This window comes from Mus caroli, unplaced genomic scaffold (assembly GCF_978045245.1).
Source record: "Mus caroli unplaced genomic scaffold, Mus_caroli_1 scaffold_1, whole genome shotgun sequence".
Classification (NCBI taxonomy): domain Eukaryota; kingdom Metazoa; phylum Chordata; class Mammalia; order Rodentia; family Muridae; genus Mus; species Mus caroli.
Window position 1 is genome coordinate 34,543,027 of NW_028227256.1, and position 20,260 is coordinate 34,563,286.

The 20,260-nt window shown below is 45.4% G+C and overlaps 1 protein-coding gene across 3 annotated transcripts in view; it reads right to left on the bottom strand.

Annotated features, from left to right (window-relative positions):
- The window catches only part of Cracdl (CRACD like), a 108,010-nt gene that overhangs the window by 39,228 nt on the left and 48,522 nt on the right, over nt 1-20,260 (bottom strand). Inside the window, exon 1 of one of the 3 annotated variants that reach the window (XM_085836475.1) lies at nt 14,820-15,123. The exons of 1 other annotated variant lie outside the window; for it this stretch is intronic. In XM_085836475.1, coding sequence (XP_085692601.1) covers nt 14,820-14,893 — 74 coding nt within the window. In that variant the 5' untranslated portion in view covers nt 14,894-15,123. Of the gene's footprint in view, nt 1-11,621; nt 11,865-14,819; nt 15,124-20,260 lie in introns of those variants that run through there. One more of the 3 variants, XM_085836478.1, reaches the window with a different exon arrangement.

Sequence of the window (20,260 nt, forward strand, 5' to 3'; positions counted from 1 at the left end):
CTCCTTGTACAAAGTTCAAGTCCAAGTGGAACAAGGACCTTCCCACAAAACCAGATACACTGAAACTAATAGAGGAGAAAGTGGGGAAGAGTCTTGAATACATGGGCACAGGGGAAATTTTCCTGATCAGAACACTAATGACTTATGCTCTAAGATCAAGAATCGACAAATGTGATCTCATAAAATTGCAAAGCTTCTGTAAGGCAAAGGACACTGTCAATAGGACAAAAAATGCAACCAACAGATTGGGAAAAACATCTTTACCAATCCTACATCTGATAGAGGACTAACATCCAATATATACAAAGAATTCAAGACGTTAGACTCCAGAGAACCGAATAATCCTATTAAAAATGGGTACAGTGCTAAACAAAGAATTTTCAACTGAGGAGTATCAAATGGCCGAGAAGCACCTAAAGAAAGGATTCCCCGTTTATAAAGGGCAGACAATAATACTTTTAACCCAATAAGACCTGCGTTAATCACCTTTTTCATCACTGTGATAGAATCCCTGGCAAATGCAACTTAAGGAAGGGCTTGCTTTAGTTCATGAAGCCATGGCAATGGAAGAGCCAAGGAGCGGGTCACAGATGAATGCTGGCATTTAGCCCACATCCCTCTTTCTGTTAGCCTGGGTTCCCAGTGATGATGACCACGGGCTGACCCTCACATTCATGACAGGTCTTCCCCATTCTGTCAAATCCTCTTTTGAAAAACACACCCGTGGACACACTCAGAGGTGTGTTTCCACAGTGACTCTAAGCCCCATCGGGATGGCAGTGAGGAGCAGCCGTCACAGGACCAGAGCCAGCCAGCGCGTAGCAAGTGCCTGCTGAGCCCGTTCTTCACCAGGTACTCCTGTCTGTGTCCTGTCATGCCCCCAGCACACGGCTGCCATCCTTACTGCAGGTGTCAAACTTATCTCATGAAAACAGAGCAAATGGCTCACTTCACCGCTATCTGTCACGGGACGGCTGACGAGCTTCCTGAGCCACACTCCAGCTGCGGCAGGTTAACTGATGAGCCACACCCACCATCCCAGAGGATTCCGCAAGCCCACCACAGACTATGTAAGTGGAGAAGTGCCTCTACCACGTGGGGAACATCCTACAGGGAAATATCATAGCCCTAACAACTGGCCACCTCTGTTGGGCCCTTGTGAGGACTGTGCCTCTGCCTCTGTGAAGCAGTGGAAAGTCACCGTGAGTAAGCTCATCCTAACTTCTCACAGGGAGTCATGCTTGCCCCAAGAACTCACAGTTCAAATCTACCCTCTGCCTTTACCACGGGCCCACACAGGCATCTGCGCTCCCCACCTGATGCCCTTGATTTTCTGACAGCTGTTAAGTCCTTACTGAAGAAAACTTATTCTTTAGACTAAATTTGGACTTAAGGGCCTCTTCAGGGGGTCTGATTAACTCACAAGGATGTTACACTCCTCCGGGTGCCCTGCAGTGTGCAGTACTTAGTGTGTTTGTGGGTACCTGCAGACTCCAAGGGAGTCCTGTTTCCAAAAGCAGCCTCAGTGTGCGGTGGGGGCTGGTCTCCTCCTCTTCCATTCTGTGGCCACAGGATCCTTCCCAGCTAACAGCTGAGTTCTACCAGTAGCTGCGACTTCTACCAAACCCCTTTAAATGTGCCCACATGAAGCAGGGGTTTTAATAGGTTATCCTAAGGGTTCCAATCCACTACATTTACCTACACAGTGGAAAACATCTCTGCATTCGGTACACACATCTAAGCCTGCAATTACGGATGAAAGTCTTGGTGTTCACCATGTAGATCAGCTCTGACCCCTGTGGGTTCTCTCAGTCTCCTGGACCTGAGGCTGGCAATAGGTGTTTGACAGCCTGAGGAGAGGCTAGGTTAAAACAACTTTAATTTGCTTTCCTTCCACTCTGTCCCCAACATTCCCTCTCTTCCCTTCTATCACCCCACGTCAGGCTTCTGTGTTTACCGAAGTCTCTGTGCCCACCAAGCTTCATGCCATTATGTGTGCAGACAACAAGCAGGCAAAATACTCATACATATAAAAAGTAAAATATTAACCTAAAATTTAAATAATAAAGGCACATATATGTATATGAACATACACACATGTGCATGTCTGTCTGTATATATATATGCGTGTGTATATATATGTATATATATATATATGCACATGTTATCTATCATCTACCTACCTATCTCTAGACAAATGTGAAGTTTAATAATTTGTTTATAATAGACGCATGCTACAGAACATGTAAGGAGAAGTTCTTTAGGATACTGGGAAAATACATCAGATTGAACCTGAAAGCTGAAGAGAAGAAGGCAGGAGGAAAGGGAGTGGGGTGTTGAGAACAAAAAAGGAAAAGAGAAGTAATTTAGAGAATTTGTGAATTCAAGTATTGGTGATGTGGGAAGCTTAGAATCTTAGCTCACAATTGGGCAGATCGTAGGCCTCAGAGTCTGTAGACTCCCACACTAAAGCAAAGATGAAGTCAAAGACCTCAATAACACTCCAGGGACAATGGTACAGCTTATGTGGGCAGACAGCAGAATGAACGGCCATCAGCAGATAAGACAGAGTAACATCTTCAAAATGTGTTATCAGAATCCACAGTGCCCTGGAAAGCTGGCATCTAACCCAGAAAAATAATCCGTAAGTAATGAAGCATATATACATAAATATATGTGTAGATATAAATATTTAGGTAAGTGGACACTCAGGAATGTGTTCACGAGGGACATGTGAGAAGGTCAAAGATGTTCCTTAGCACAGAGGAAACACAGTATGAGATACAGTGGGTAAGATACCTCCATGGGAAAACCTAAAACATCCAATTGCTTTCTTTAAATGGATTTAAAGGAATTCAACAATCTAAGAAAGTAAGTGTTGTAAGTGAAGAGCATATGTGGATAAGCCTATGCCATTAAGGTGTGGTAGAGGGGCAAGATGACCCTGTCACGAGGCTCACACATTTTACACGAAGTGGCTCATATTAACTCTCTATAGGCAATGATCTATTAGGAAGGGGGTTAGAGATATGGCTCAGCAGTTAAGAGCACTGACTTCTCTTCTAGAGGACCAGGGTTTGATTCTCAGCACCCACATGTCGGCTCACCATGGTCTGTAACTCCAGTTCCAGGGGATATGGCGCCCTCTTCTGGCCTCTATGGACATTGCATGCACTTGGTGCATGCTATAAATCAGACAAAACACCCAAGTACACAATATAAATATAAGGGTTAATTTTGAAAATGGAAATAAGGACATTCAAGTAAAAACCAGATTATTTCTTGCTAATGTTCTTCCCTTACAGTCGCAACTAAGTTCTTCAAGCTTAAACACCAGACAGTAACACGAATCCATACACATAAAACCACAGGACACAAATAACAAAAGGAATTCTAACAGAAACCACATTCCTGGATAAATCTTCTCCCTTTTCCTTCCAACTGATTTAAAAAGCAGCTGTACAGAATGATATTTCAATTATCCAGGCTATACCACATAGAAATGTAACATATTTGACAATTACAGAATAAAGGAGCAGTATAAGAAAAAATGTAGGTGGCTGGAGAGATGGCTCAGAGGTTAAGAGCACTGGCTGCTCTTCCAGAGGTCCTGAGTTCAATTCCCAGCAACCACATGGTGGCTCACAACCATCTATAGTGAGATCTGGTGCCTCTTCTGACCTGCAGGCATATATGCAGGAGGAACGCTGTATACATAATAAATATTTTAAAATGTAAATTTTTAAAACTTCAGAGGCTGGAAAGATAGTTTAGTGGTTAAGAGCACATACAGCTCTTACAAAGGATCTGACTTTGGTTCCCATCTCAGGAGGTTTACAACTGCCTGTAACTACAGCTCCATGGGATGTGACACCCCCTTCTGGACTATGTGGGCATATGTGAGCTTACACACTTGCACACACATACTTGAAAACATTATAAAAACAAATCTTTGAAAACCCTCATATTTCCCTGATAACTCATTGACAAATGATCTGTGAACACTAAGCCTGAGAGACCGTGTGGACCTGCATGATAAGGCTGGGTCATGTGATACATTCTCTTTCTTGTCACCCCTGACCTAGTGAGATTCCAATGGAGCAGTCAAGTCCCCTCGTGCCTTTGTATAAACCCTGAACCCTCCAATGCAGGTGCACACACTCACTTCCTTACCTGTGGTGGTCTGACCTAACGTTATTTCTATTTTGGTGTTAATTTGGGGGCCCTTCAGGCTGTTTGTTCTAAAGATAAGAGTCTGTGTGTAAGACATAGAGTGACCCTGTGATGTGTTAGAATAGTGGCTCGAGTCTGAACACAGCACCCCAGGCCAAAATGGTTTCACGTTTAAGAGGTTTATTGGGAGAGAGAGGGGCAGGCAAGGAAGGTGTCAGCAGAAAGAGAAGGGGGGAAGAGGAGAGGGAGAGAGGGAGAGAGGGAGAGAGGGAGGGAGGGAGGGAGGGAGGGAGAGAGGGAGAGAGGGAGGGAGGGAGGGAGGGAGGGAGAGAGAGAGAGGCATTTTTCTTATATATATGGATGGTGATGTGGTCACAGGTAAAGGTGGGAGGTGAGCCCAAGAGAGAGAGAGAGAGAGAGAGAGAGAGAGAGAGAGAGAGAGAGAGAGAGAGAGAGAGAGAGAGGAATTTTTCTTATATATATATGGATGGTGATGTGGTCACAGGTAAAGGTGGGAGGTGAGCCCAAATGGGTTCTGGGAATATGATGGTCGTTGTCTTGGCAACAGGTGTGTAGGTTGCTTTGTCGCCTATGTGATGTTACAGGTTTCAGAGGTCCTGATGCCAACACCCTGTCCCCAGTTGATTGTGATTGGTAAATAAAGATGTCAATAGCTGGGGAGAAGAGAATGAGAGGAGAGAGGGGAACAGTCACATGGAACAGAAGAAGAATGTGTAGGAGGGGAGAAAGGAGAACTGTCACTGGCTAGTAGAGCCATAAAAATATGGTTGCCATGTAGGTTGGCTGGTTAGAGCTAAGAGCAGCCTAGATAAAGCATAATGAACAATAACTTCAGTTAGTGATAGAAAGGTAGATTTTAATAACATGGGGGGTAGGCAGTTGTCCAGTTATTGTGTTGCCTGAGGCATATTAATGTATAAAGGTTGTGCTGTGTGTGTCTTTTATCTGAGAACATAAATGGTCTAAGGTGGGTAGAAACCCCGTGACAGGATTCTTAATATCTTTTTTACTGCACTTACCTATTGGGCTGAGCCTGTTTTCTATAAGCTGCCCCGGTATGACCACACATGGAGCATGCGTGATATGATACATCTTCCCACACTGCATGTCTCTCCGAGTGCACTTTCCATAGCAATGTTTGAACAACCCTTAGTCCATCCTCAGCCAGGGAGGTAACCTACTCCACCCGCCTTACAGCTGTGATCAGGAAAACAGAATCATGACTCACTGGACAAAAGAAAACCAAAACTGATCAAAGAAAGTAGGTATCTTTTTTCTCCACAGATAATTTTTTATTATTTATTCCCCTTAGCTCCTTTAAGAGACAAAGGATTTTTTTTTTTTTTTTTTTTTTTGCTATGTAGTCATTGTTAGGCTTGCAGTAAATATAGACACAATATATACAGCCAAAATAGGAGAACAAAGAGGCAGAACTGAAATGTGAAGAATGAAAGGGGGGGTGGGTGGGGCCTGCAGAGACAACTCAATGACTAGATCAATCTACATGTGAGTGAAGAGACAAAGTTCAGGGCCCTGGGGTCTCCAGGGTCCATGTGAACATTGGATGTCCATGGAGCTTGTCTGTAATCCAGTGCTCTGACAGCAGAGGCAAGGGGATCTCTGGAACAGACTGGCTAGGTACACCAGAGGTTCAGGGGAGCTCTGGGTTGAACCAGGACCCTGGGTAAATGAGTAAGGTCAAGAGCAACAGAGGAAGCCTTGCAGTGTCAAATGCAGGCCTCCATATGCACACTGCACATATGCACTGCCCCCTACACACACGTGAGCAGGAATATACACCCACACACGTCACACACAGAGACATAGGTGAAGTAAAAGAATTAAGCTGGGCTGGAGAGATGGCTCAGAGGTTAAGGGCACTGACTGCTCTTCCTGAGGTCCTGAGTTCAACTCCCAACAGCCACATGGTGGCTCACAACCATCTGTAATGGGATCCGATGCCTTCTCCTGGTGTGTCTGAAGAGAGCAACAGTGTACTCACATACATGAAACAAACAAATAAATAAATAAATCTTTAAAAAATTTAAAAATAAAGAATTAAGCTGGTTTAGATGGAAAGCTGGTTTTGATATGTTAGGATGTGTGTTTGTAAGGCCTAGATCAACCAACCACTAAAAATAATGGGAGAAAAATGTAGGTAGAAATCAGTATGGAAATCAGATGCAAGCTAGACTGAGAAGGAAGGCAAAGTGAAGGTATTGGGCACAGAGGGACAAAGCACTCACTAAAGAAATGAGAAAAGGAGGGGCAGATGGAGCAGCTAACCGTGTCAGAGACACAGATGGATTCAGTCACTTGGAGGGGAGACGCTGTCAGACTACACAACCAAACAACCCATGCTCAGGGCTGGAGGGATGGCTCAGCGGTTAAGAGCACTGTCTGCTCTTCCAGAGGCCCTGAGTTCAAATCCCAGCAACCACATGGTGGCTCACTACCCTCTGTAACGTCAGTTCCAGAAGGTCTGATGCCCTCTTCTAGCTGCCATGGTCATCAGGTACCCCAGTGGTACACAGACATTCATGCAGACACTGATACACATAAAACAAAAATTACACTAAAATAAAAACCAAGTTTAGCCTCATGAGTACAGAGAGGTTGAAAATGAAATGCCATATCCTACAATCCAGAGTGGCTATACCAATAAGAGTAATAAGTAAACCCTAAAACAAGAACATTCTTAACGATAGGAGGACAATTTATAAAGATGGAATAGTTATACTATCAGGAAAACATAATACATATACAGTGCCCTCTGTGATCACTTCTATTAGTATATATTAACTGTATAAACTACCAGGTTTCATTAGTCCACTTCACACGTGGACAGAAGATACTGCGATCAACATCCCCCTGCCTCCAGCCATGGGTTCTTATTAACTCTAACCTCCCACAAGCTCTTCTTTTCAGTCTCACACCTTGTGTATCCCTGGCTGACCTGGAACTCCCTCTGTAGACTAGGCTGGTCTCGAACCCACACCAAGATTAAAGGTGTGCGCCACCATGCCTGGCTTCTCATATGTCTTTTAAAGAGATCTACATATAAGAAAAAAACATATACTTGTCTTTTGTACATGCATATGTGTGTATGTTGGGAGTAAGGGTGTGGTCTCTAGTTATCTAAGCTGGCATCAAATCTGTTCATATTGAAGTTGGCCTTCAATGCCTGGTCTTCCTGTCTCCACTTCCCAAGTGTTGGGAATATAAACATAGCACAACAAGCTTCAATTAACATGAATTTTATGCAAACAATATGATTCTGTTCTTCTTTTAAGGGTATGTCTCACACACACCATTAAAATATAAATAAATGCCATGCATACATACACATGTGCAAACACATGTACACATACATATATACACACACGCACGAACACATTTATACACATGTATAAACACATGCACATACACACAGGCAAGCACACATACATGCATGCACATGAACACATTTACACACATGTGCACATGCACGAACATACATGCACACACATGCACATACACAGCCCTCAATGCAGCTGTTGATTGGCACCTACGTTGACTCAGTGACTTATAACCATGGATGTGCATGTCAGCACCTGGCTTCTAATAACTGTTAGAACAAATGGGCGGTCTGTCAACAGGATATAAAAGACTTGAAGAACAACATTAACTAGACTGATCAGGAATCCACAGATCACCTCACCTGGTAACAAGAAACATAGCAACAGACTACACAGACTCCTGAAGATCACAGAAAAGACTCCAAGATACACGATGCCATGACCTCACAAGTCTACGCATACTTAAAAGGGTTAAAGTGGAATAAACTGTGTTTTCTAACAAAAATTAAGGAAGTCAGATATAAAAAATATAATCACATGGGAATTCAACAATATTCTAAACTGGCCAATACATTAATATCAGGGAAACTAGTTTTAGAAAAAAAATTACAGATAAATCGTATCATTTAATAATGATAAAATTATCATACTCTATCAAGAAAATGCATCTATTATAAACATGAAGGCTAAGCCATATAAAAGGAGAACCCTTTTGTTCTTGAAGCAAAAATTGATAAAATGGAGAGATGAATCAATTCCATAACAAGAGTTTCTATAACTTGTAGAACAAATATTTGAAAATTCACAACATACAAGTATTTTTTTCAATTATCTTACTCAGTTAAAAACATTTTAAGCCTAGAATAGTACAAACAATCTTGATAAATAAGAATAAAGTGCTCACTCTCCACTCTCAAATCCTATCAAAGGGGCTTTAACATGGCACAGAGACTGACAGTGCTTGCTGCACAATCCTGAAGACCAGAGTTCAAATCCCAGCTCCCACCACAAATGCCTGTAACTCTAGCTCTTGTCTCCGTGTGCAAAGGCATAGGCGGCACAGATATCCTACACATGGGCACACAGAGTCACAGACATGCACACAAATCTTAAAAAAAAAAAAAAAACCTTACAAATTTACTGTAATAAGATTTCATTGAACTGACAGACACAGATGCAGAGATTTGAAATCGGAGCCAGATGTAAATGCATACTAGAAGAGCCAACTATTTTTTTTTTTTAACAAGGATGTCAAGATAACTCAATGTGGAAAGGACAATCTTTCCAACAACGTGTACTGGGACATCTGTATGCAAATGTATCTGTAGTCTGACCTCACGTCATACATGCTACAGAGAGGGGCTCACAGAGCTAAACATAAATGCCAAGGGTGCATTTGAAATTCTTAGAAGAGAACAGGAGTGATTCTCAGATCTAGGGATTGGCAATAATTCCTCGGATGCGATGTTCAGAGTACTAAGTTTGGCTTCACCAACGTGGTATCTTTTTGTCTCAAAGGACTACAAAAGTGTAAAGCTAGCAGAGAAAGTAAGAGACCGTCTTTGCCAATCATGTGTCTGATAAGGGAATAATATGCAGGATATAGAAGAAATTCTTATGCGAGTGTATTCGAACCATTACATTTAAAGACTAAGGGTTTGAATGGGACCGTGTAGAGGAGGCACAAGAAAATATCCTAAATGACAGTACTCACAGATCACATCACAAGACAGGACCACCACCTCCTCGCCAGAACAGTCGTCATCCAAGACAGGGACAATACGTGTGTGGACGTAGGTGAATAAACAAAAACATGCACTCACTGAAAGAGGTCAAGGCCACTTTGGAAAAGTTTGTCAGACAGAAAATCTTCATATGGTCACAATGCCAATCCCAGGCACCAAGGCAAAGGAGAATGCGTTGTAGTCATAGAGGATTCTGGGAAGACGGCAGAGGAAGAAGAGAAGGATAACAAAAGGCAGGGTCTGTCTGGTAAAACTATCTGGAATTTGTATTCTAATAAAGGCTTACGAATTCCAAGAGGGAATAGTTCATCTCAATCATGGTCTGCTCTTAGCAAAGGAGCACCCAACTCGTGTGCCAGGTCCAAGCTCCCCTGGCAAGCACTGTGTGGATTCCAGGAGCATCTTGCACACAGCTGGTAAGATCTAGAAAGGGCAAAGAGGTCTCTTTCTTTCACCCTGACGATGTTTGCTCTGACTGCCACTTGGGGTCACAATGAGGCAAATGAAGAGGTGGGGCCACTGTTCAACCTCCCCCGACTTTTACAAGATTCCTTCCAGTGACTAGGTAAATCCAGAGGATTGAATACACAAGCACCCTTCCCCACTCTTCTACCTTTAAAATGCTTTGTCCCTTGTGAGAGGTCAACATTAAAGATTAGATCTTTCAAAACTACCCACATATCACAGAAAATAGTCACTATGTGTGCCCAGGGAGAGGTGCAGGCTTACATTGCTCATGAATACAGAGGCCTCCGGAAATCTATCAAATAATAATAGTAGCAAACAAACAAAAGAAAACGTCAAAAGACAAAGACCCAACAGCAACAACAGAACAGACCTGGAGGAAAGAGAATCCGAGTTCTAGAATTACTACATTGTGAGACCACAACATCTGATGGCCAGTAACAGCAACAAGATCACATGGGATGCAAAGGAACAGAGAACACTGCTCGGAGGATGAAAACAAGCCAACTGAAGAAGACCTGGTGTTTACACAACCCTTTCAATGGGGCTCGAAAGCTAATGAAGGGTGTGGAGCATATCAAAAACCGCCATATGAACAACACTGAAGTAGCAACCAAAAAACCTAGAAAGGACAACGAAGAGAAATCCTGGAAGTGAAACAAAAGGAGAATGAAAGACTGGCCAGAAGGCTTCAAACGCAGAACTGAACCGGCAGAAGAATCCCCGGGATCAAAACTGGGGCTATGCAAATGAGTGAATCTAAAGAAAAGAAAGAAAAAAAGATGGAATAATGGGGACTTGGTGAAAACTCCCCAAATTTGATGAAAGAAACCATCTAAGAAGCTGAGTTTAATCCATGTAGGCAGAACTATGTCCAAATGAAAGATGCATGTTATAACCAAGCTATTGGAAGACAAAGATAAGATGTCTTAAAATCAGTAAGAGAGAAATTAAGACAGATAAGAGGGGCCCACCTCTCCTTTGTGGCACTGGAATAGCAGTGAAGTACTATTAAGACACTATTGAATTCTGTTAAAGTTAATCGTAAGACTTTATCACAAGCATTTCTTTGAATGTTGTAAAAGATCACACAGAAACACAGAGCGGATCAAGGATTGCCCACAGAGGGGAGAGGAGCGCTGTGGGAAGATGAGGTAATGGCAGGCCACTGTCAATGAATACAAGGTTTCTTCTGGGGAGTTTAAAACATTGTAAGATAACATTGTATTCACACATGCTCAACTGTTTAAACCCATTTGCCTTATTGTGTAGAAAGGTTAGCTCTATAGTGTGTCACTTATGTCCGCAAACTTGTTGCCAGAGGGGCAGAAGGATGTGGGAAAGGCATTTTTAGAAAAGAGAACCTGATGCAATTTGTCTCCAAGATCTCATGCTAAAACAAAGATTAGATGGAGCTGGAGAGGTGGCTCAGTGGTTAGGAACTCCCAGCTCTGTGATTTAGGTTACTAGTACCTGATATCAGGCAGCTTAGAGCTGCTTGTAGCTCCAGCCTTGGGGATTTAACACCTCTTCTGGTTTCTAGGGGCACTGCACAAATATGCATAGTACACACACACACATTCATAACTCACATATATATATGTATATGTACACACACACACACACACACACACACACACGCACACTGATCCATACGCTCACACACATTCACTCACATGCACAATTTTTAAAACAGCCACTAAGGAAAGATGATTCATTTGTGAGATAGAGGGAGATGTAGTCAGGGACAGAGAGCAATGTAAATGTGGGAGATCCAAACATCATCCGGGGGCTGCAGGGTGGATTCAAACCCGAAGCCCCCTACACACACAGCACAAGTCCACACCCCAGTCCTGTTCTCTAAACCCCAGATACCCACATCTGTCCAGCCCAGAATCTTTGCAGATGTTGTTCCCACTGGGTACCAGGTTCCCTGCCTCCAGCTCCTCGGTGGTGGTCTCCTGACCCTCCTCATCCTTCTGACTTCAGCTTAGACTTCCCTGGAAGGCTCCCAGGCCCTCAGGTAAGCCAGCTTCTCCCTGACAGACTGCAAGAGCCTCTGCACCTTTGCACTCAAGAAGGAGACCTGTTGGGTGCGTGCATGCGTGCGTGCTCCTGTGATTATCTGACTGGCCACCTGCTTACAGATATGCACCTGATCCCTAGCCGGAACCCTTAATCAATCTCTCCTTCTCTTGGGGGAAGAAAAGGACGAAAATAAATTATGACTTAAACTATTGTTCTCTAGTGAGTCATGCGAGGATCTGCCTGCTCCTTTTTATAGAAAAATAAGTTTCACATTATCGAAGCAAACGGAATGTGCAAATCTCACAAAGTTCTTGTGACAAATCTCTGCCCAGAAACAGTGCCAGCTTGCTGCTTAATGATATTATTATCCCTGGGAACAGAGGAGCTGGACGGCTGTACCCACGGAACAGAGGCAGTGACATTGACAACGGATGTCACCCCAGCCTGCCTCTAACAGATGCCTGCCTGTTCTGAAGCAGACACCTGGATGTTTGTGACCCTTCCCTACCTGCGTGTCAGGAAGAGGAGGAGGCCAGGACAGACCTACACCAACAGGGGGTCCTAAGCAAGGGTCTGAAATGAGAGGTTGCTCAGCTACTGCTGCTAAAGCCTGCAGAGAAAGAAAAGGAGCTAGGTGGCTGGTCAGTATTAGGACTTCTTAGTACCTTTTAATTAATGCTCATCTTAGAAAATAGTAACAATAAAGCTTGGCCCAGAGATACAAGCCACTCCTCTCTTGCTAAGTATGTACACTTGAAGGTAGCTCTATGGAAAAAAAGGGGACTAGATTAGGTAAATAGCAGGGTACTGCCACAATGCAGGGGCTCAAGGAACACTGCCGAATAACTGAATGAATGAATGAATGAATGAATGAACAAACCACTTCTTAGCAACATTCATTAGAGCAAAGATAATTTCCTATTAAAAATGAGATGGCGTGCATGTGCCACACCCAGTTCTACCACCGAGGCCATAGAGCATCTCTGGGTGTGAGGGGCAGACTTTAAAGTCTGACAGGACTGCGCTTGTCCTTGTCATGCCATGGTTACTTCATTAGCCTGAGGCGTGCTCCTGTTTTCCCTCACACCCTGATGGGCTCTGAGAGCCTGCTGTGTGCGAGTGAAGGAATGTGGGGACAGAAGAGGGACCAGTTTGGAGGCTTTGGCTGTTGTGGGGACAGAAGAGGGCCTGGTTTGGAGGCGATGGCTGTTCCTAGGCTTCCCTTCAGCTGTGAGCAGGACAGGGCTGGCAAAGGCACAGGGAGAAAATGAGGCATCAGGCCACAACTCCTGGGAGTGTTTCTGTGCAAAGAAAACACAGGACAGCTCAGCCATCCACAAGATAAATAGCATCGTTTATGAACACACCAATAGGCTCTTATGTAAGACAGACTACCATGTTCTGCAGATTGCATAATCACTGGCTTCGTGGTGTTAGGAGACCCTGTAAATGGTAGCGCATGCTATGCTCATAGACACAGGAATCCATGTTCACTAGCAATCTTTACCACACAAACACATCTGAGAGAAATTCAGTTCTCAGACAACACTGCACGGCAGCTTCCACAAGACCAGGGGTAGAACACACACACACACCACACACACACACATACACACTAACATATAATAAACATTATATATAGCATAAAATATATAATAATATATACATTCATAATTACCTTAAAATTTAGAAGGAATTTGTGCACACACACACACACATATTAAAGATTTCTGACCAAACTATTACTTCAAAAATAGTTAAGCATGGGCGCTCCAATCTTTACAATTCTATTTGCATAATTCTTGGGGAAACATAATATGAATCCATGCTAATACTGGGGTGTGTCTTGAAAAGATGCCTTTAACGTAAGAACTTCTAATCTTTAGATGACAGCCTTACCGCTCCAGATGTGAGCTTACAGCTTGCAGTCAGGTGCTGACTGCTGAACACCTGTCTAATGGACAGGACCCTGGAGCCCAGGTGCAAGGACCGTCTTTACCAGCCAGCTTATTTTTAACTTTCTGAGTATATTAAGGTAACACAACCCTTACTCACACATTCACGCATGCTGAAATTAATGCTTGAGTTTTCCAGAATATTACATATATATGACTGGCATTCCTGTCATATATATGTAACATATGGTAATATACATGTATATGTAATATACAGCTTTAGCAGATGTGTAACTCAGGAGATTTATAAATAGGAAGACACAACCCAAAACCTACTAACAAGACAGGCCACCACACTTTCCTGGGCCATTCAAAATAGGCAGAATTAGACATAAAGGTTAAGCCGCTATCAGTAAACTCCTTCTGAAGCAGTGACAAAGACGAAGGCCCACATGCACACTGCTTTCCGCCGGATAAGACAGTATTTGTAAGGATGGAGGCTGACCTACCAGGAATTTTCTAACTGATGTATGAGACATTCAATGTATTTACTTATGCTGATCAAGGGAATTTAAATCAGTCCCAGCTACGCCTCCCTCTGCACCCAGTGCACACAATTACAGAGCACTGAGAGCCTTCGGGGATAAGGTCAGTGGGCTGGGGAGCTGGCTATTTGCACAGGAGATGAGGGTATCTTCCATGGCTGTGTCTGTCAGCTGGGGGCCAGCCCTTTCATGCTGAGCTTTGGCAGTGTCTTTTCACCTTGACCTCTGCTTTCCATCTCTCTACTCCAAGGGTATCAATTATGCCTTGTAGATCCAAGGTACAACAAGCAAGAGACATTAAGAACGGAGCGTTCTGTTTACCTATTCGGCCGTGTCTCCCTCCCTCCTTCCCCATTCTCTTGTATCTAAATGTGTGTTGAAAAGGAAACACAGAAAATTATTATTTTGGTCCAAAATTCACAACTGGAGAAGACAGGATAAAGTCTGTAAGACAGGAGATCACCCGTATTCTAGAACATAATACACTAGGTGAAGTGCTGGCCTCAGTATCAATGACAGTAGGTACCCAGGCCCTGGCAATGACCAAGTGGCCTGCCTCCCTGGACTCCCCTCCACCCCCACCTCACCACCTTGCTCTCAGGGGCCCACCTTGGCTCAGGCTTGACGCACTGGTAAAAGGCAGACATCTTCCTGAGTGTACAGCAAGCCTCTGGCGCTCTCATCCTTCTGGCAACTAGCAGCAGGAAGAAGAGTGGGGCCTCCCTGTCCACTCTTGAGGGGCGAGGGGCTCTTAGGACACCACTGGGCACCGGGCACGAGTTCCTGTCCTTGTTCCCCCAGCAACTCTTCTGAGCCACGAGGAAGTGGGGTTTCTGCCAACCATGGCGATACTGCTCTCCGGAGCTCCCTGGGCAGGTGTGCAGGCACAGGGCAGTTACGGCTCTCTGAGAGGCACGCACACTTCCTTCTCCTGTGGGCAAGGAGTGGGGGTGGCCTGACTCCTTGGGGAGTTGGTCTGGAGTGGTTGTCACCTGCTTCACGGTGACTGGAATCGCTGCTGCACCACGGAGAGCAAACACAACCACCTGCAGGCGTCAGCTCGCTGTCCTCACAGGGAAGGGGCAAAGGCTGAGGGGCAGGACTGTGTCCTTCTACAGGAAGGACACAACCTAAACATGTGTACCCCCCCCCATTGAAATAATGCTCCCCAGAATTCATCTCAGAGCCTCACCTGGGGGCGGGGGGGGGGGGGAGAAATTGCAACCTGTGCCACCCAGAGGAGGAATTTGTCTCCCAGGAAGCGATTTCAGTTCTCACAATTGAGATTACCCTGCAGGAGAGCCTGAAGCCGAGACAATGGGTAGGCTCAGCGATGGGCAGTACCACACCCTGGCCAGGACTGCTTTAGCTATGCGTACCCCGAGGCCTCTATTTAAGCCTAAATCTCCTATCAGGACCCTGAAGAGGGAATTAGGGATGGATAGATCATTGGATCTCTGTGTTGTTCTTCCCAGTGTTGCCACAACGAACAACTCTCTCCGTCCTTTTTTCTTCATTAATTTATCTTAATTGATTGACTGAGGACAGGGTGTTCCCAGACTAGCTTGTCAGGGATAATGGCCCAGGCTCTGACCCTAAAGCAATTCTCCATCTAAAGAAGGCCAGAGTCTGGGAAGAAAACAACTCAGTGTGAAGAAAATCTGAAATAAACCCACTTCCATTTATACACCCGAACCATGCAGCCTCCCCGCCCCCAGGTCCGTCCACTCAGAGAAGCCAGGGGCGAAGGAGCCTTTGAAGCCTGTCATGATTCCTTGGGCCCCATACATTTTCAAACTGCCCTTTCCCGGGCTTCCAAATGCAGCTTGTGGTTAGGAAGAGGCTAACTTTGCTGTGTGTGTCCCTGAAAACACGCCCCTCGCCCCGCCCTGCTAGAAACCACACCTGGCAGGTGCAAGACCACGCCCACCCAAGAAGTCACCAATACAGACTCTCTGGCTGGGCTCTCTGCCTCTCTCAGTGCCAAAGCCAACAACTTAGTGACACCCTCTCTGTCCACCTAGCCACCGCTTCAAAATAATAGACTTCAGGAACCTGCCTGGCAAGGCAGCCCAAGTCAAGTTCAGCAAAGTCTGACCGCCTGCCTCGGGCGGGAGGCGACAGTCAGCAGTTACTAAGCAACATTGTAAGTGTTGACAGAAAAGGCTAGGCAAATAACGAATGAGTGTGGGGTGTGACTCTGTATTATTAAAATCCAGGCCGACTTCTGAGGGTGGTCCTAAAACACTCTTTTCTTCTGTTTTCCCGAAATTGCTTTATACCGACCTCTAGCCCAGGAGTTTACAACCTAAAGAGAAAAGCGTGACAAGAGTGACCAGTGATGGGACGAGAGACCAGTGACCAGTGACGAGAGGTAGGTCCTGGTGTAGCCCTCAGAAGCCACCTCCCAGCACGCTCTCTGTGGTGGGTTGGTTTTTTACCCAAAGCCTTCAGGAACTACGCTTGTGGTTTCAATGTCTAAACCATGTATTTCTGGGTTGTAGACTCTTAACACCTCTATGTATCCATTAGAAAGCTATTTATAAACTGCAACAGAAAGTCTTCTGTGGAAAAATATTTAATGTTTTCATAGTAGGACCTCTGTCTTGGTCTGTTTTCTCTTCTTACAACTGAATAATACGACATACTGATGATTTATAAGGAATAAACGTTTATTTGGCTCATAGCTCTATGGAGAGGTCCGACGTTGAGGGGCTGCATCTGGTAGGGGCTTTGCTGTTGGCAGAGACTCCGAAGAGTCTTGACACAGCCTAGGACACCACCCTGTGAGAGTTGCAGACATGAGACAGAGGTGAAGTGGCTTTTATGACAGATCCACTGGTGGTAACCCATGAATCCACAGATGGGTCAACTTATTCTTAAAGACTTTGCTTGCCCATCTCTTTTTCTATGTCTTTCATTTTGCAAGTTCTCTCTCTCTGTCTGTCTCTGTCTCTGTCTGTCTCTGTCTCTCTTTCTCTCCCCCCCCCCCCCGCCCGTGTGTGTGTTTGTGTGCGTGTGTATGTGTATATAAGCCAGAAATTGAAATCTGGTGTCTTCCTCAATCATGTATATATTGAGGCGGGCCCTCAAACTGGAACCCAGAGCTTGCAGGCTCTGCTAGTTTACCTATCCAGCTTGTCAACCTGTCTCAAGGATCCCCTTTCTCTGTCTCCAGAGTGATGGGATTACGGGCAGGCTGCCACACCCACCTGGCACTTATGTGGGTTTCCAAGCATCTAAACTCCTATCCTCATGGTTCTGGGGCAAGTGCTCTACCCACTAGGCCGAGTCCCCAACTTGCCCATCTTATAACGCCTCCCAGTGGAGACTAAAGTTCAACTTGCTCTTTGGTGAGGACATTTGAGCCATAGTAACATCCCAGGTTCCCAGGATCACATTATTCAGAAGGATCAGCATAAACACAGCAGGTCCTGGAGAATTTCTATCCCCTCTCATCCAGTGCCCACACCCACCAGGAATTCGATGCTATAACTCAGTTTTACAAGAGAAGGACACAGGATCTTTGAGGGTGAACAGCTAGTACAAGATCACTGAGCTATTAGCTGAAAATCTGATACTCAAATCAAAGCTTGTCCATGACCCAAGTGCCTGTCTATCCTAAGATGGCAGCAACCTGCTAAGAAACACTGGCCAAGTGCTTGAGGAACCAGTCAGGTTCCATCCCTTGGGGCCAGCAATCTGATAGTCTGTATCAAAAGCCTTTTAGAGCCTCATCCTACTGGCTCAGTCATTTCTGCTCTGGGGAGTTTGTCCTAACACCACACTGGGGACATTGTCTCTGCCACAGAGCTGAAGGGGAAGCAGTCCTGGAGAGGCTTCGAACACTGTGCTGCAGAGGAGGCTGGTTCGCCTGCCCTCAGCAGCCTGGAACCTTGGATTTGGGACAGCTCACCTTGCATGCTTCATGCAGCAGCTGTGCTCTGACCTGAGGGAAGAAACAGGGCCCAGACCGGAGTGGCCCAGTGCAGGAACGCAGCCCCGGGGTCCAGCCATCTGGGAAACGGGCTGAAGGAACCTCACATCACATACCACTACACACAGCCACCCCCTCGGAGGGTAACTCTCACTCAGGCATGGCCATCTTGACATTGCTATGCGCTTTACCTCGTGTTAAAATTCTGAACGTTCACATTGTGAAAACAACACTGGGAGAGAGAAAATGTGTTTGTGGGGGTCTAAGTATTTTACAGCAGCAAAGTTAGCTAAGTCAAAAAACTAATCAAGAGATGTTTACCATTTCCTTTATGCACGAGTTAGCTTCCGAATCATCCCTTGGACGGATGCTGCTCATGGTAACCTTTACAAGTAGCTCCTGGCTTGTTACATATCCTGCTCTTGCTTCCTATCTCAAAAATGCTGTCACAAAAAACTCCAAATTTGCCACGGACTGCACACATATTGAGCCACATGTAAAGAGTTCCCACAAGGCCCTGCCCGTGACCAGGCTTCCATTGCTCTTTCTAGGGGTGTAGAACTTGGGTGGAGAAACCTGAGGGGAGAGCAGGAGAAATGGGTCGGGGGGTTACTCCTGCACAGCGCCTGGATTCAGTTCCTAGCAGCCACACGGCGGTTCACAACCTACCGCGACTCAAGTGCTAAGAGACCCAACGCCTTTTTCTGATCTCCCTGGATGCCTACCAAGTGCACATACATACACACATGCAGGCAAAACACTCATACTCTAAAATAAAATAAGATTAAAAAAACCAAAAAACGACGAGGACGAGGAGAAGAAACATGAGCCAAAAAAGAAAGAAGAGGGGGGGGGGAGGAGGATGAGAAGGGGGAGGACAAGGAGGAAGACAGGAAGAAGGAGGGGGAAGAGGAGGAGGAGGGAGAAGAGGAGGAGGACAAGGAAGAGGATGAGGAGGAAGAGGAGAAGGAGGATGAGGAGGAAGAGGAGAAAGCTCTATAGTAGTTCCCTCCTGGAAAAAAGGAGACTGCTGGAGTTGCTCCCCCTCAGGCCACATGGGGTCAGTTACCCTCAACATGCCAAGTGCACGCTACCCTCTCCCAGAATCCAAAGGAAACCATTAAAGAACTTCTTAAAGATGGGACCAAGTGCTGTGGCCTCCTCTCAGACCCTTGAGAAATCCCCACTGCAGAAATAAAGGTGTTGGGGCTCCATGGAAGATCCCTAGGCAAGAGCAGATGCAACCAGTAGTGTCTTCTGTTTGGCCTGAGGCCAGCTTCCCACTGTCACCGGATATTACCACCATCCTACCTTTAGAGGCAGCCCAAGTACAAGTGACAGATGTGGTTATTTTTGTTGTTGTTTGTTTTGCTTTGCTTTTTACAAAGAAAGGCTCATCCTCTCTGATTGCCACAGTGCTGCTTCCAGATGGAGCCACAGATAGACTGAGGAACCATTGTCACCCCAGCTCCATCTCTCAGATCACAGGACAGGAAGGCAAAGCCTCCTGACACCCCCAACTCCAGGGAACCCACCATTTCTCTCTCCCTGGGCACATGTAACACAGGGCAATCTCAGCTGTGTAGTCACTATGTAGAGATTACACACATACAGAGCAAAGCCAGGGTAATGTCCTTTCCCACACTGTCCCTCTGCACAGCTGCCGCAGCTAAGCACTGTGAGGCTGGGGACCATGGACAGAGTGTGACCGAGCAGAACTGGTATCCAGTGTTGTTATCTGCAAGAACTCCCCTGAGGATGAGACACGAGAGCAGAGGACTCAACAAGGAGCATCATGGACCACTGGAAATAGTGTGTAGCAAGAGAGTGAAGGGCCAGGCTTCAGCACTGAGGACAGAAATCGAGGTCCATAGGTGACAGGAACCAGCTGGCTAGTGGAGTCTACATTTGCCCTGGTGGGGTGGGTTAGAGGGTGGCCCCTAACACCAACGATTCACTCTCAGACATACTGAGCACTGTGCCAATAAGTATGACCTGTCCATCTGTTGGTCTGCTTTAGTCAAATCCCAAGTTTTCTCCCAACCAGCTTGATCCTGGGGTAAGACACACATCTGCAAACTGGCTTGTTACACATAAGAGCAAAGCCTTCCAG